The 17,213-nt window shown below is 43.5% G+C and overlaps 1 protein-coding gene across 5 annotated transcripts in view; it reads left to right on the top strand.

Annotated features, from left to right (window-relative positions):
- The window catches only part of Poc1b (POC1 centriolar protein B), an 87,868-nt gene that overhangs the window by 44,066 nt on the left and 26,589 nt on the right, over positions 1-17,213 (top strand). For all 5 annotated transcript variants that reach the window (XR_007228613.3, XM_085683152.2, XM_085683154.2 and 2 more), the window contains 5 exons: positions 1,480-1,587; positions 1,716-1,831; positions 8,154-8,287; positions 10,594-10,662; positions 11,531-11,683. Coding sequence is in view for 4 of the 5 variants with exons in the window: in XM_085683152.2 (XP_085539278.1) it covers positions 1,480-1,587; positions 1,716-1,831; positions 8,154-8,287; positions 10,594-10,662; positions 11,531-11,683 (580 nt within the window). In the remaining variant the exon portion in view is untranslated. The remainder of the gene's footprint in view (positions 1-1,479; positions 1,588-1,715; positions 1,832-8,153; positions 8,288-10,593; positions 10,663-11,530; positions 11,684-17,213) is intronic.

The following is a 17,213-nucleotide window of genomic DNA, read 5'->3' as shown; positions in this document are numbered from 1 at the left end:
TTTACAAGTCCATAGCAGATAAGGTTTTCTATTTGAAATATTTAAGAGACTGCTTCACATAGATCTCAGTAATATTTCTCCTTGTTTTTTCTTTTTTACATGATGAATTCTGAAGTGTGGGATTCAAAGTTTCAGTCATGAAGAATTATTTCTAGGTCTCTCTTAAGAATAAGTTAGAGAGTCTACAGCCATACCACCCTGAACACGCCCAATCTCGTCTGATCTTGGAAGCTAAGCAGGGTCGGGCCTGGTTAGTACTTGGATGGGAGAATAAGTTAGGGATCTGGAAACATGGCTCGGTGGTGAAGAGCACTGGCGGCTCTTCCAGAGGACCCAGGTTCAAATCCCAGCACACACTTGACAACTCACACCTGTCTGTAACTCCAGTTCCAGGACTTCTGCCTCCCTCCCACAGATATGCATGTAGGTAAAACACCAATTAACAGTAAATAAAAATAAATTATTTATAACTTATACATCTATATAGTAAGAGAAAGAGTTAGGAGTGCTGAGGAAGGAAAAGAAAATCTTTAATTAGATTCCACACCCAAGCTGAAAATCCAACAGAAATCTGGACTTTGGGCTGGAGTGAAACCACACTTAAATGTCTTCCTCATCACCGGTCTGTGAGCTCATTTTGTCCTTGCTGAGCCTGCTGCTGCTGCTGCAGGACAACCAGTCAACAAGTGAAGTTTCCTAAACTCCAGTTTCTGTATGGTCTTCGGCTCTTCTGACTTGAAAAGGCAACTATTGTTGCAAATAAAGAGTGAATATGGAAAACGGTGTAGGAGCAGTAGACAAGGTGTCTGGAATCAATCTCTCTCTCTCTCCCCCTCTCTCTCTCCCTCCCCCCCCCCCATTGGGCACTCGGGTGGAAAGCTGAAGCAGGGAAGAGTAGCTGTTCTGAGTGACTTGTCCTGCTTTAGTTCAAGCCCAGGAAGCCACTGGCCTTGGGATTCGGGTTGGTGTCCCTTACGCTTTCTCAACCCACCAACCTATTTTATTTTATTTTATTTTTAGCAAAAGCTTCACTATCAGGTTGATGGGGTGAGTAGAAAAAAAAATCTCTTGAATCATCTAGATAATGGTGGAAAATAAGCAATTGAAAATGAAAAACAAATAAGAAGTAGAATGTTTTTAAAAATGCAAGGTATTTGACTTAGAAGGATTTCAAGGTTTAATCGAAACTTCCAGCAAAACCACAAAACTGAGTCAATTATTTAATCTAAACAGACACAATAAAAAAGAACATGGCTGGTCTATGTGACCTTTGATATTTCAAGGGTCTCCCCAGTGTTTGTCATATGATGTATTGTTGCAAAGATACTGGTTACAAAATGTGACCTTGCTCTGTAGCCCAGGTAGGGTGATGACAGTGGCCTCTGCGGTCTACTCTGTTTCGCCTGACTTCTGTGTGGCATGGACTGTGTGGTGGTGATCATCAAGAATTGCTCATATGTAAAATCTTCTGCTTCTTAGATTTTCACCCGACGGAAGGTTAATCGTGTCATGTAGTGAGGATAAAACAATTAAAATTTGGGATACCGCCAGCAAGCAATGTGTCAGTAACTTCTCGGATTCTGTAGGGTAAGTTCATTCTCTTTGTCCGTTCATATGGATCTGCCCTCTAAGGAGATACCGTATGATAAACAATCCAAACTTTAAAACGAAGGTAAACAAGTTGAAACGTCAAACTATCTATTCTTTCTTCCTAGGTTTGCGAATTTTGTGGACTTTAGCCCTAATGGTACATGCATAGCTTCAGCGGGTTCTGATCATACGGTGAAAATCTGGGATATCAGAGTGAACAAATTACTCCAGCACTACCAAGGTAACGGTTTCCCCAGCCAGAAAGAAGTTTCACTGTGGTACGGCTGCTATGGGAAAGGCTTGTGGCTCGGTTTAGATCTCTTCATGGGAGTCAGAGGCTGCGCTTGAGCTGGCTAGAGAGGGGAGCAGCTGCCTGCCACCAACAGAAGAAACAAGATGAGAAAGAGAGGTACAAAAAGAAGCAGAGAGAGAAAATGGACTCGGTGTGCCCATGTCAAGGAGGGAAACGGACCAAGGACTGGTTGACCCCCAAGTCCTGGGGTCACCACCTGAGCTTCCATCTTACTCAGAGGAAGGACTGAGGCTGGGTGCAAGGAGGTGTGCGTATTGCAGCAGTGCCGGCCGGGGGCGTCTGTGTCAGAGTCCCTAAGGCAGGCAGAGAAAGCCCTTTGAATCCCTTTCCCAGGGGGATGCATCTACTTCTTACCTTCATTTCCTTTCTCCCCCATCGTGAGGCTCACCCTCCCAGATAATTATCCTCCTCTGGGAGACTGGTTTCTTCTGAAAGGTTTTGTGTTTCTAGGGACCCACGGTGACCACAGGTTTAGGACATGTGAGTGCTTGAATGTGTATTTTTAGCCATAGGTAAAGGAGCTAGACACAAAGTAAGGGCAAAGATCCCAGATCTTTCCCAGGATGAAAATCTGGCTTTCAGTTGCTTGTGACGCAAATAAGGAGTCGGCATTTTAGCGAAAGCAGCTTCTGAGCGCCCATTTCTGTTCTCCCCTGTGTTTTGCTATTGCTCGATCTTGAGGGAATTAGTGTCTGGCCAACCTGGCTCTGAAGGTTTTCTTAGCTCAGTCATAAACTTGTGCTTGAGAAGAGAGCAAGCTGTAATGGCCGGGCATCCGTGTGAACTGAGCCAACAGTGTAAGTCCAAAAGTCCACATCCCAGTAGAAAAGAGAATGCTGGCATTCAAAGCCAAATAAATACAATTAAATAAAATCTCTAGGGAGTCATCTTCTGTGGACTACTAAGAATGGCCTCCAGTGGAAAGGGGTTGGTGCAGGGTAACCGTGCTTAAGAACTGTTTCTCGGGGCTGGAGAGATGGCTCAGAGGTTAAGAGCACTGGCTGCTCTGCCAGAGGTCCTGAGTTTGATTCCCAGCAACCACGCAGTGGCTTACAACCATCTGTAATGAGATCTGGTGCCCTCTTCTGGCCTACAGGGATACATGCAGGCAGAACACTGTAAAGAAAATAAATAAATCTTAAAAAAAAATAAAAAAAGAACCGTTTCTCTATACCCCTTTGCTTTAGTTGCTTTTGGAAGGGCTCACACAAGTAACTTAATTCTAGTTGTTCACTTTGAGAGAGGGTCTTCCTATATAACCCAGGTTAGCCCCAATCATGAACCTCCTACTTTGCCCTTCTAAGTTCTAGGATTATAAGTATTCACCACTATGCTTTATTTTGCGTGCTTTATTTATGAAATCATGACTTTCTTTTGACTCTGAAGACAACCCCCTAGGAAATTATCTGGGAACAATTTTCTCTGAAGGCATGGCTGAGTAATCCTCTAGTGGTTTTTCTTAGCTGTCCCTAGTCACTGGCATGAGAGTTGTCCCCACTGATCTGATCCTGGGTCAGCTAGGGAGGGGAGATGAAATATGACAAAGAGCCAGTGTCCAGAAGACTCCCTAACTCCCATCCTTCCTTTTGAAGCCAAGCTCAAGCGAATATGAAGCAGAGCCGACCCTTAGGCTGGAAGTCATTCTTAATTCAGTTCTGTCCATCCTGTGGGTGACAGCCTGGCATCTTGATAATGCTTATGTCATTTTGTTAGAGGATGTATTTATACAGAATATTAGCATAAAATAGTAAAACATCTGCAAGAAAAATAGAAGTCACTAACAATAAGAACAGATATTTAAAAACGTATGGGATTCAGAAAGAAGTCCACATTAGGGTCTCTTTTCCTGAATTTGATTCTAAGTGCTTTGGACAAGGATCAAGACTGAGGGAACCATATGTCTTGGAACGCTCATATTTAGAATCTTCTAGATGTTGAAAAGCTGAGGCTGGAGTCATGGCTCAGTAGTTAAGAGCACTTGCTGATCTTGTAGAAGGCCTGGGTTTAGTTCTCAGCCTCCACGTGGCAGCTCACAGTTTCCCAAACTCCAGCTGCAGGAGATCTAGTATCCTCTCTGGCCTCTGTGGGCACCGGGCACACACAGTGCACTTACATACACGCAAACATAACATTTTACACATCAAATTTTAAAATAAATAAATCTTTTTATAAAAAGGAAGTTGAACAATTGACAAAACGGCCTTGGTAGTTTTACTGCATTCGGTCTTATGATTGACAGCCTCATGACCATCAAGTTATCTCAGAAATACATTTAAATTTGCATCCATTTAGTGAACGGTATAATTTATCAATAACAGGCTACATCATACAGAAGTTGTTTAGATATACATCTGTCTTTATATACTTTTTTATTTTTGAGATTATAATAAAATTGTATTATTCCCCGATTCCCTTTCCTGCCTCCAAACCCAAACTTTCCTATGAAATCTCCACCTCACCCCACCCTCCCCCACTTTCTTTCTAATCATTGCTTCTTTTTCTTTAATTGTTGTTAAACGTGTGTGTGTGTTCCTAAAATCATAACTACAACCTGCTCTGTCTGTATAATGTTACTTGTATGTACACAACACAGCTGTTCCACCTGAAGCTCAGGGATCTTTGCAGAAGAGGGGGTGGAAAGATTTTTATTAGCGCCACGGGAAGAGGCTGTGAGATTGTGTCTCCTAAATATGTCGGGAGCTACACCCATGGCAGCCTAAGCATGAGCTGAACTAGGATGACCCCAGTAGAGATGGCTGATATGGAAGACAGAAAGCTCAAAGAAATACAGGCAACTAAGGAATATGAGGAAAAGAACAGTCTCCCTCAGGGAAGAGCACACCAGTTGATGATCTGATAACAAGTGACCCTGAAAAATATATACATACAAGTCTTATAAGAATGTGCAGAGGTTTTCTAAATAAAGTAGATGGTCTTGTTTTGAGATGTCCCCTGTAGGTGAGACATCTCTATTCCAGCAGTGGCTCCCAAATAATCACAAGAGATATAATGTTAATTCCAAATGCCCAGCCAATAGCTCAGGCTTATTTTTAGCTAGCTCTTATAACTTAATCCATTTCTGTTACTCAATGTGCTGTGCTGAACCACTTGTGTGTACTTCTTTCTCATCCTGCTTGCTCTGCATCTCATAGCATCTGCCAAGACTCCATCCTTCCTCTTCCCAGCACTCTCCTAGTCTGATTCTCCCACCCAGTCTCTTTCTGTCCACCTTTAGGCCAGTCAACTCTTTATTAACCAGTAAGAGTAATACATATTTACAGTGTACAAAGATAGTTTCCCTTAGGTACCCATTGTCCATGCTTTTAAAGACTAGGGAAGCACACCTGGAGGACATAATGTGAGGTGTTCTAGTTAACCTTGCTTAGACATAATAGTCAAGATACAAGTGGGAACTCGTGCCTACAGGCCTGGGAAAGGTTAGTACCACTAACAGTTATAGAGGGCGTAGGGGAGATGGCCTAGTGGGTACGGTGTTTGCTGTTCAAGCGTGAGGACCAGGGTTAAGATCCCCAGCATTCATAGAAGCCCAGTGCATACACACGTTCATAACCCCAGTTCTGTGTGGGCAGAGATGGAAATCCCAGGGTCTTGCTGACTATCCAGTCTAGCCAAAATGATGAGCCACAGATTCAGAGTAAAACTATCCCTCAAATGTCCCTCATAATGTAGAGATGAGAAGGGAAAACTAGCCATCCGACATCAACTTCTGGCCTGGCACACACACAGTTATGGTTTGGACGACACCAACTCAGTAAAGTATTAAGATTTACACTCTAGAAAGCTTATATATTTGAGAAACGTAAACACATTCAAATTACCAAGGAGCCCATAACCATTAGCACCAGAACTACACATTTCATGAATGTAAGTCTATCTTCTACTTTTGAAGCAAAATCTTGGAATTTTTGACTTAGTAAGATAATAGATTTATAGAGAAAAAGTAAATTTTTAGATTGCTTACAAATTTAGGGCCCAGTGCTAATGACATAGACGGGCCTACCTTCTGATGTCCATGTGCATCTCATAATCAAAGACTAGAATGCTACTCGCTCAAGCCAAACAGATTATTACTTAAAAAATCACTTACTGACCACTTTGAATGTGTGCTAACATGGTTTTTAAGTCTGTGTTTTTCACATAATATATAGATGAAATTCTGACATACAGTCTATATCCAGACATAGACATGTAAGGTACCAACCGTAATGGAATTGCTTGATCATTTTAAGGGCCTTACCCTCAACAGATACTCGGGCAGACCTTGTTAAGACTCAGTCAAAAACCCTTCCCGTCAACGGAAAGCAGTGCTTCTGTGTCAGCAGAGACACATTTTTTGTCCTCACTGCCAATTCTTTTTTCTAAGTGTTACTAACAGCAGAGCAAGAGCTTTTTTTTTTTTTGAAAGTCTCACTACTTTAAATACAAAGAGTTAGGTTCTATTCTTCAACAGTGTATTAACTTTTAACATTAGAAAATCTTTTATAGCCAGGTGGTGGTGGTGCATGCCTTTAATCCCAGCATTCTGGGGGCAGAGGCAGGAGGATCTCTGTGAGTTCGAGATACAGAGTGAGTTCCAGGACAGCTGAGGCTACACAGAGAAACCCTGTCTTGAAAAACCAAAAATAATTAATGAATTAAAAAGAAAGGAAGGAAGGAAGGAAGAAAAATCCTTTAGACAAATTTATATTTTGAAACACCTTTTTCAAAAGCTTTTTGAAGTTAGGTAATTGGTTTGGGGGTTGTGTTTGTTTTTCTTTTTTAAAAACTTTTATTAATTCTTTCTGGAGTTTCCGTCATGCATTCTGATCCTACTTATTTCTGTCTCCCCTTGCATCTACCCTCTGCCCTTGCAACTTTCTCCCCCAAGTAAAAACCAAATTTAAAAGATAAACTAAAACAAAGCAAAAATAAAACCAAAAATAAAGAGAAGACTCTTGTTGTGGAAGCTGCAGTATGACCCAGGGAGTCGCACAGTTTACTTGTTAGTCATTCTTCAAGGCAGTTGGGTATTTTTGTTTTTTGTGCACTGATTGGGAGAGCTTACAGGTCAGCATGCAGGGCCTGAAAAGGCTGACCGTTCCCTTCTCCACCTCGCTAAATCCAAGCAGAAAGCTGCCGAAAGCTGCCAGAGTGGAGAGATAAGGAAAGTTCCTGGAATAAAAATGCTTCCAGCAGCTGGGTGGGCCCACCAGCCTCTCCTCTCCACCCAGGCTGGGCTTGCTTGAGTTGGCTGATGCCAAAAAGATGTCTCCGATCCTGGTTCAGCTTGACAGAGTTGTAACCAGAGATTTTAGGGCAGAAGTGTTGGCCCCGGCAACTCCTAAAAGCTCAGCTTGGCCACACATCCCCAGTGTGCCAATTAAAGAGACGAAGAACGCTGCAAAGCCCAGTGAGGTGTATCCGACATGGCCACATTGGGAACGGAACAGATAAAGGGGTCTGGTGTTGCGCCCCCCACACATGCATCTTTTCAAAGATACTTTAAAACTGACGTGGGGAGTGTAAAAACAAAGTTACCATAGTAGTTTTCAAACTCTGGTTGTCTGCTCTGTGTGAGAGTCAGTCGCTATTCCTAATAGGTGTCAGTACTTCTCTCGTTGTAAGGGTAAGAAAATTGACAGAAATAGACATAAGACTGTGTATAGAAAACATCCCTTTTTGACCATTGTACTCTACTGCCTCCTATTGGAAGAATGGTGTCCAGAAGTGAACTCTCATGCTTAAACTCAGGGCTGTCCTATACACATGCCTCCACACTCGCCCCTCCTTAATGCCAAGCCCCACCCCACTGCTCTTTACGTTTAATTTGAGGCTGAATTAGAGAGAGCTTATATGAGCTGATGATAGCCAGCTATTAATTATTGGGGTGATACAGCCAAAGTCTTTATAGCTGTACTCCCAATAAGATTCTCTTTTTGTGACACCCTCTCCTTTCTCAAGTGATTCCGCCTCTTTAACTGGAAGCTTCGGGCCACGTGACGTCACAGCACTTAACTCACTTCGGGGAGCTAGGATTTTGCTGTGACGAAGTCGCTGCTTTGGGCCGATTCTCGATTCTCGTTTTCACGGTAAAGCTGCTCACAAAGCAACGGAAATGCTCCGAATTCAGAGCCCCTCTCTGCAAATGATTGACAGGGAAGACGGCCAATTTTATCAAGCTCCAGTTAGGATGGTCAAGAACTGTCATAAAGAAACCCTGAATTGTTTGTGTTTCTTTTCTGCCCTTTAGTTCACAGCTCCGGTGTGAACTGTCTGTCATTCCACCCTTCGGGTAACAGCCTGGTCACGGCCTCTTCTGATGGAACACTCAAGATTCTGGATCTCCTAGAGGGAAGACTCATATACACACTTCAAGGACATACGGTACCAGCACTGAGATTTCTGTTTGGTCCCATTTGTTACATATGCCTTTCTTACATGATGCTGGTTCTCTGCTCTGACACTCAGCCTGTCACTCCTGCCCCCATCCCTCCTATCCTGATTGGTGAGTTTAAGAGCAGCCCAGCAATTGGAGCCTAACACCTTTTGCTCCCCTGCTTTAGGCTGGGCCCCTACCCCTGCAGTTTACCTCCGGTAATTCTTGTGCAAAGACTTGTCTTCAGCCAGTGTCGCCTGTAACTAGTCCATCACGCCTGGCTCGTTGTGATTATTATTTCTAGAACACCCAGGAATATTGCCTTCCAGATAAGCAATAGTCTCCTTTTAACAGACTTACTGGAGAGAAAACTGATATTTTGGCTCTGGTATTCCTTATTCTTTTGTCTAAACCATTTTCTCAATTAGTTTAGAAAAACATTGATATGTTTTAAGTCTATAAACTATTCTCTTATGGGTAAATATTCAAACTTGTAAACTTTTCAGAGCAAATTGTTTCCTTTTTGCCTCATGCACTGGGTATTTTCTTTTAGGTGAATACAAGCTCCCCACATCTCAAAATAGAAAGGGCTTTACAGTCTAGAAAAGAAAGGTTCTTCCTGCCTGATCTGTCCTGCTCAACTTCCTGCTCTGCTCTACAATAGGGTTAGGGCAAAGCAGAACCAGCTCAGTCACGTGCAGACACATGTGTTCAGAGAAAGTAAATGCAGTCAATAACAATGGCTAAGGGCTGAGATATCTATAAAGTAATACTACATAATTAGGAAAAAGATAGAACAGCGCTGAGGAGAAACGCTCTTGGCACACAGCGTTTTCATCCAGGGTAAAGGTGTTTGTGAGCTACAGCTGGGAACGGCATCCTGGTCCTTTTCCTGTGGCTGGGATAAGAAGCCCTGGCAAGCAGCTGAAGAGAGAAAGACCTTACTCCATGACAGTTCCAGAAAGGGTAGTCTACCATGGCCGGGTAGTCATGGCAGCGGGTGTAGTTGCTTGTTTTCTTCTTTGCTCTTTTGCCTTTTTGAGGGGCCCACCACCCAGCTTTCAAATAAATGAATGCCCAGCCTTATCTTGGCTTGTTTCTTGCCAGCTTTTCTTAAATTAGCCCGTCTATCTTTGGCCTTTGGGCTTTCATCTTCCTCTATTCCTGTATACCTTTTCTTTCCTTCTTGCTCTGTGTCTGGCTGTGTAGCTGGGTAGGTGGCTGGCCCCTGAAGTCATCCTCCTTCCTTTCTCGTTCCCAGATCCTTTTCCTCCCAGATTTTTCCTCCTGTTTATCTTCTCTACCTAGCAACCCCACCTATTTCTTTCTCCTGCCTCGCTGTTGGCCGGTCAACTCTTTATTAGGACCCTCAGGTGTTATAGACAGGAACAGTAACACAGCCTCACAGAGTTAAACAAATGCAACATAAACAAAAGAAATACACCTTAAAATAATATTCCCAACAAACAGGAGCATGCGGTCAGACATTGCATTGCTCCTCTTGAAGCAGAGAGGGAGGGAGGGAAGGAGAGAGAGAGAGACAGAGAGAGACAGAGAGAGACAGGGACACAGAGAAGAGAACGAGAACATGACGGGGACCAGGTTGTAAAACTGCGAGGCGCACACACCCATAAAGACGCATTTTCACCTCCTGAAGACTAAGTGTTCAAGCATAGAAACCCATGGGATACATTTCACATTCAGTGACTAACACAGGATATATGTGAATAAGGCAAAGTGTATGTTAAAAAATAAACAAATGTTGATATTGCAAGATGAGAACTAATTCCTCCAGTAATGATGGACTAATCTCATGCAAAGTACAGGAATTGTTCAATTTTAAGTGCTTGTTATCTCTCAGTAGATAATTTCAGGAGCTTCCCCACTGGCCTCCGACTGTGCTGTGCTGTGCTGTGCTGTGCATCCCCAGGGCTGGACTGCTGGCTTTGACTCCTCCCAGTCCTGCAGCCTGCTTCAGGAGAGAGCGCCCAGTGGAACCTGTTAGGGTCATGTGGCTCTCAGTGCCATTACTTCATACTTATTGTTCATTTTTAATGAGTAAAGCTAGAAAAAGCTTAAACAGAAAGTCTTACCAGCTTATACATGTGCGAACTTTTGCTATTATCACTTACTCGTGTTCTGACATACCTGGGTTGGTTCTGTATCTGCACTTGGCCACCATTCGTTGCTAGCTCCTGGATGTGTCCATCGGACGCTAGTTGCTGTTTGACCAGTTAGACTGTGGCCCTCAGTCCTGTTGGCCATGAGAAAACAGCTCTCAATCCTGTTCTCTTTCCTTCCCTTTATCTCTCAGGGCCCTGTCTTCACTGTCACATTTTCAAGGGACGGAGAGCTGTTTACGTCAGGAGGTGCAGATGCCCAGGTTTGTACACCTTTGATTTGGACCAAAGGACCTGATTTGCATAAAGAAATCGTTGATGTCCATGGGACACTCATCACTAACTAGCCTGTGTATGTTGGGACGATTACCAGTGGGGTTTTGTGTTAACTTAATGTCAAGTTTGCTGTTGCATAGTTGAAATAGTTCTGGCTGAATAGTTTTAAGAATTCTGAGGGTATTTTCTCTTGCTCTATTTTATGCTTAATAATACATTTAGTTGACACTGAGTGCCCTTTTTATCCAACTTATTGTCCAAGATTTTGCCTGTACTTCTTGTTTCTTCAGATGTTGAGCTCACTGAGGATGATAAATTGAAATCACTGATGAGGCAAATCTACATTTATATGAGATGACCAAAAGTTATTCACAGCTAGGTTATTGACCACAATGATGGTCAAGGCAAAAGCGTGGGGGGGGGGGGTTTGGGTGAGATGCACAAAGAAATTTTTTAAGTTTATAAAATATTAAAGAATTTTGTTTATTTTAGATTTGTGTTTGGGGGGATATTTTTGAGACAGGGTCTCACCATGTAACGCAGACTAGACTGGCTTGGAACTCACTGTATAGGCCAGGCTGACTTCAAACTTACAAAGGCCTCTTGCCTCTGCCTTCCAAGTATGTGTCCTGCACACCCGGCTCAAAGTAGAAATTTTTAGTCGGGCATGAAGGCAATTCAGAATGCTAAATCTCTTCCCCATCATGCCTAAAATATCTAAGAGCAGTGACAGACGTGTGTCTCTGCACACAGACACTCTGGCTGCGCAGAACAGTTTTAGATGTCTGACTGTTTAAGACCAGCTCTGTGGTTTCATATGCTGGCCACTAACTACCAATGCCTTCGACTCTGTAGGTCTTGCTATGGAGGGCCAACTTCAGTCAGTTGCACTGCAAAGATCCTAATAAAAGAAACCTCAAAAGATTGCATTTCGAGTCCTCCCCACACCTTCTTGACATCTACCCGCGATCACCGCATCCCCATGAAGAGAAAAAGGAGATTACTGAAGTGAGTGCTTTGTGCATATTTTTCCTACAGGTTATGATCGTTGTAGGACTGTTATTGAACCCAGTGCTGAAAATTAGACTGGTTTATATAAAGCCTGGCCCTGCCCCAAAACAACAGAGCTTGGAGAAAGTCTGTTGGTTTCACTTCTAAATCAAACCATAGGTGTACAGTAGTGTGTCCTAATGTGAGTAGCTTAGATTCACTTCTTGACAGCTCGGAAATAAAGCTAAAAATTGTGTTGGCAGTAATAGAAATAGAACTTAAATCTAAGGCTGCGGAGTCTGACCTTGGCTTCCTCACCGGTCACTTTGGGAGAGCTGGTTTGAGGGCCATCATGAGGACAGGACTGAAAGACAGGTGTCGCGTCCACCTTATCAGCAATGAAGACGCAACACCGGACTCTTCTTAACTGCGGTTTATTCAGGCCCTTAAAATAATCTTCTCATCCTTTCGCTACCTCTCGCAACCTCTTGCCCCTTCTCAACCTTTCCTCCCGGGGAAAAGCCAGTCTGCAGCTTAAATAACCTCTGGCAGCCAACCCCAGCAAGCCACGAGCCAGATCTTAGCATTAGCCATATATGGACCAGCTCTGTGGAGTTGTTACACATCTGAGAGCATTCACCGTTGGAAAGGTGGAAGGTGGGAATCAGCGCCACCTGTAAGGCATGGCATCACGCGGCTCTCTACAGGCAGGCATTTTATAACAACTAATGAAACAGGTTTCCAGAAACCGCTTTATAGCCAGACAAACTAACAGACCCACCCATAAACATTTAAGGAAAATATTTAGCATTAAATATAATAAGTGAGGCCATATTAACGATTAAGACCAATTTGCTTGCTGGCTTGCTTGCACGCTTCCCAAGTTCCTGGATTGCAGGCATGACGCTGTTTGAGTCTTTTTATTAGTTGAATGTAAGACGTTTGTTGGTGCGTTCCCTTATTTCAGCCCATCAATATGTTTTCTCCCTTCAAAGGAAAACCCATTTGTGCTGAATCCTTAGCTCATGTTAGGCTGTTAGACCATCTCTTACTGTTCTTTTTAAGTCCGTTTCTGTTCCAAGAGCTGATATCAGAAATCACTGTCTCCCTGCTCCTTTGAGTTTGCTTTTTTGTCATTACAGATGATTTTAGAGTATTTATTTTGCTTTCTTGTGTTTTGGTTTTGAGACAAGGTCCCCTATAACTGAGACTGACCTTGAACTCACTTTGTAGTGGAGGATGACTTTGAACTCCTAATCTGCCTGTCACTGCTTCCCGGGTGGTGATTGCAGGCTTCTGCCGCCCACACACCCTGCTGAACCCTGAGACTTTATCTGAATGCAGGACACAGTAGCCCAAGTCACCCTTCAGCCACCCGCTCTGTCCTGGCCTCCGTCACTTCTTTATATCTGATTTCATTACTCTTGCTCATTCTCAGGCCTCTCCAGGACTCTCAGTTGAAGCATCCATACCTACGCTCTGGGTGTTCTTACTCTGTGTGCTTGTCTTGGAATAGGGGTCTCAGGACTAGCCCTGACTAACCTGGAACTCCTGATCCCCAAATGCTAGGACTTCCACGTGTTCACCATCCCACATAGGAGAGTCTTTCTTAGGTTTTGTCTAATCCAACTGTATTTTGGGCTTTCTGGTTTTTTGTTGTTGTTGTTGTTGTTTTATTGATTTTCCAATTCTTTACTGTAATTTTTATGCTTTTAAACAATATTCTGAGTATTTATCATTGTACTTATTACATGTTCATGCGTACTTTGTCATTATGCATGTGCACACTTCTGTGTGTGTGTGTGTGTGTGCCTGTGTGTGTTGATGCCGAGAATCCAGTTCAAGGCCTCTTACATGCTACAAGTGCTCCACCCTGGAGCTCCGTTCCTCGCCCTCATTTTCCCTTTCATTCTTTAAACAAAAGAATATAAATTTTTAAAAGAATTACTTATTCTTATTTCACGTGTGTGGGTGTTTTGCCTGCATGTACGTGTGCATCATGAAGCCAGAAGAGGCTGTCAGATCCCCTGGGCTTGGAGTCATAGATGGTTGAGAGCTGCCATGTGGGTGCTGAGAATCAGACCCAGGCATCTGGAAGAGCAGCCACTGCTTCTAACAATCAGTCCATCTCTCCAGCCAAAGAATGTAATCTCTTCCCTCAGTTTTTAGAGTTGTTAGGTGTGCTGCTTGGCCTTCTGTGATCACGTAGAACACACACACACACACACACACACACACACACACACACACAAACACGTGGCAATACATTTTCTTTGAGAATCCAAAGCTAGTTTGGTGACCCTTGGTGGCTCTTCAGCATTTCCATGACTTGACTTGGTCGGGTAAAGAACTCCTGGCCATGTCATTTACGTAGCGCTCACCCAAGTGGCGTGTGGTAGAATTTGAGTGGTATTTCCCCCCACATCGTGCTCTCCAGGCCCAGACATAAAACAAGCCATTTGCTCCTTGGTTTACTGTCATCCCGAGCCATTTAAGAGAGCTAAGCTTTCAAATGCCAGCAGGTTGACTGAGCAGCTCAGCTCGTTCTGACTCCTTAGTCGAGAGCCCTGAAACCACACAGGCTCCTTTGTATGCTTCGGTCAGGATGACCCAGACTGGGCAGAGATGCTCTCAGCTACTTTCCACGTGTGCACCTATGTTCCTGTTCAACTAGAGGCCGGTTGCACGACACAATGCAGAGAACGTGTCTGAACGTTTTTGCATGGCCCAGAAGAAGGCGGTCTTCGGGACCCAGCTTAAGTAACCTCTAGGGATCATTGCTGTTTGAGTTAACCTTCTAGAACAGCTTTCTGTAAAAGTCTTTCTGACGCTGTGTCAGAGAAGTAAACAGATTCTTTGGATAAACAGCCAATCGTCTCGTTTTAAAAATGAGCTCACAATAAAAAAAAATATAATGCTTTTGTAGAAAGCATATTTTTAGTGTTATTAAGAAAATAACTGGGTATCAAGGTTTTGGAAGTTTTTGTTTGGTTGGTTTTGTGGTTTTTAGAGTCTCGGTTTCTCAGTGTAACAGCCTTGACTGTTCTGGACTCACTTTGTAGACCAGGCTGGCCTCAAACTCGCAGAGATCCACCTGCCTCTGCCTCCCAAGTGCTGGGATTAAAGGCGTGTGCCACCATGCCCCGCTATCAAGTTATTTTTAAAGTCCTCACATTAATGGATATAGATCCGTCACAGAAAGAAAAACACTGTTGAACTGAAAGATAAAACTTTCCCACAGATGTCGTGTAGATCAGGAGAGAATTACTATGCTCACTTGTGATAAACTCTGTTTAAAATACTTAATTCTTTGGGTTAAAATTTCTCTCAAAACTTTAGGAGGGGCACTTGCATTACTTCAGAAACATTTTTAAACTGAAAACATTCCGAGTGTTCAGAATTTAAAGAAAATACAAAATTACTATTTTTAACAAAAAGTTTTGAAGTAATTTCTCTTTTTGTCCTAGTAGCCAGGATTGTTTAGTTTTTGAGGTTGGAGCAGTATCAACTCCCTATGACTTATGTTTTTATTCTGTTTTCCTAACCTTCTGCATGAAGTTGTTGGGCAAAGCCCACTAGCTTGCCAGCCTTAGCCGCTCTATTTGTAGAAAGGTCGGGAACCCTGCAGAGTCTCAGGTGTGTAAATTATTAATCCTTACACGGATAGAGAGGTGACAGCCACACGGCTCTGAGAAAACACCAGAGGAAGGCACACGAAACATGAAAGAAGCCTTGCTGTGTGGGTACCCCTCCTGTGTCCCCCTCCTCTGGGCTACTGACAGCTGCCACTGCGTCCCAATTAAAATGAAGCAGGAGACCTGCATCATTCTGCGATGTCGGGAAAGCGCAGTCTTTACCCAGGGGTCTTCACCTAACCCGGATGCAGTAGTAGGCGTAGTTCATGTCGGCCTCGCCAGCTGCCACGAGAGACAACTGCGTTGTAAAGCTCCAGGAAGAAAAAAGAAAGGAAACTCTGCTTTCAAAGCGTAGTCCTGTATTACATTTGCATAACAATGTCCTCTGGAGTCTTGTCATCTTTTACATATTTTACATATTCTAAGGGATAGATCCTTATGAAACTAGTGAGTCAGATAGTTATCCTAGACTTGGCAGACTATTAGAAGGCATAGTACTTAAGTCAAAATTATTAATAAAATAATTATTTTAATTGCTTTCAATTTCAAAATGGCCACTTGACTATCACCATTCTCTATAAATTGCATATGAAATTCGGCATGTTATTTAGCAGGACAGGACATATCCTTTTGCTTAAATATTTGTTGATAGCCTAACCACGATTCCTTGTTAAATTCTGTGGTGATCAATATCTTATCTTAGATCAGGTTTTAACCTTAATAAGGTTAGGAGCATTACCACTGAGGATGAAAATATGGTTGCCTATCTACCAATCCTGTATTTTAATTCTAACCGAAGTACATGCTTATGCTGTTTTGACCCCAGTAAATATCCTGAGACTCTTGCATGATTGCAGTAATAGCAATAAGAATACCTAGCGCCTATGCAATGCTTTCCCATGCCTCTGCATAAATGGTTTCATATTGCAACAAATGCAGATACTGAAAGTCGGCAATGTTTTTATCCACACGAGAGCTGAAGTGAGTAGAGTTGGAGCTGGCAGTGCCGGCGTTGCAGCCCTGGCACCGCGGCTCACTGTGCATCTTTACCCATCTGTTGCAGCGCTTCGGTTTAATAAAAGTTCAAACTGCCGGGTCTCCCTCCGGGTGGAGGTCCTGGCTTTAGGACCCACCGGTTCCTTGCCCTTCAGGAGTGCGTAGTCTAAGGAAACATTTACAGACTGCATCAGTACAGGCGCTGATGTTGTTGGACTCCTTGGTGATGGAGACCCTCGGAGCAGGGTGTGGAGGGGCCTTCAAGACTCCACACAGCTTCCTCCTCATTCAGTGACCTCAGTTTTACCCCCCCTGCTCAGCAGATGAGAGCCCAGCCTCAGTCCCACCCATTTAGATAACTTGACTTTATGTGACAGCATTTTCTGCTGCCACGCAGTAAAACACTAGTAATTGCATACATCCCGAGCTGACAGACAGCCGAAGAGGGTTTTACTGGAGGTTCCTCCTCTTTTTTTGTAACTTAGCTTTCTGAGCAATTTCTTGTTCAGAGGAGGAAACCAACTCGTTGAGCATTTTTATGTCTACACTAGATGGCAGTAGAGAGGAGAGGAAAATGTCTCCAGCTAGCTTGCCTAACAGTGAAAAGAGCGAAGTCAGCTGTCTTCACAGGAGGTGTCTTCACTGAGCTGGGTGAGGAGGTGCTGGTTTTGTGCTGCGGACCCACTGGAAGGAAGCAGGGGTGTTGGTCGGACTGTGTCTTCCAGCTGCACCCCTCCACTCTACCACAGTGGGCTGGATGATTACAAGCTGCAGTTAACATTCCTAAAACTACAGCTAGAGACCAAGCATGGTGGCACACTCACCTGTAATCCCAATGCTTGGGAGACATGGGGGATTGAGGCCAGCTTGTGCACGGCCATTGTGAGATCAGTCCCCACAACAAACCCAGCAGGCCA

This window comes from Myodes glareolus, chromosome 26 (genome assembly GCF_982192425.1).
Source record: "Myodes glareolus chromosome 26, mMyoGla1.1, whole genome shotgun sequence".
In the NCBI taxonomy this organism is placed as follows: Eukaryota; Metazoa; Chordata; class Mammalia; order Rodentia; family Cricetidae; genus Myodes; species Myodes glareolus.
This window is presented reverse-complemented; position numbering and strand designations above follow the sequence as displayed.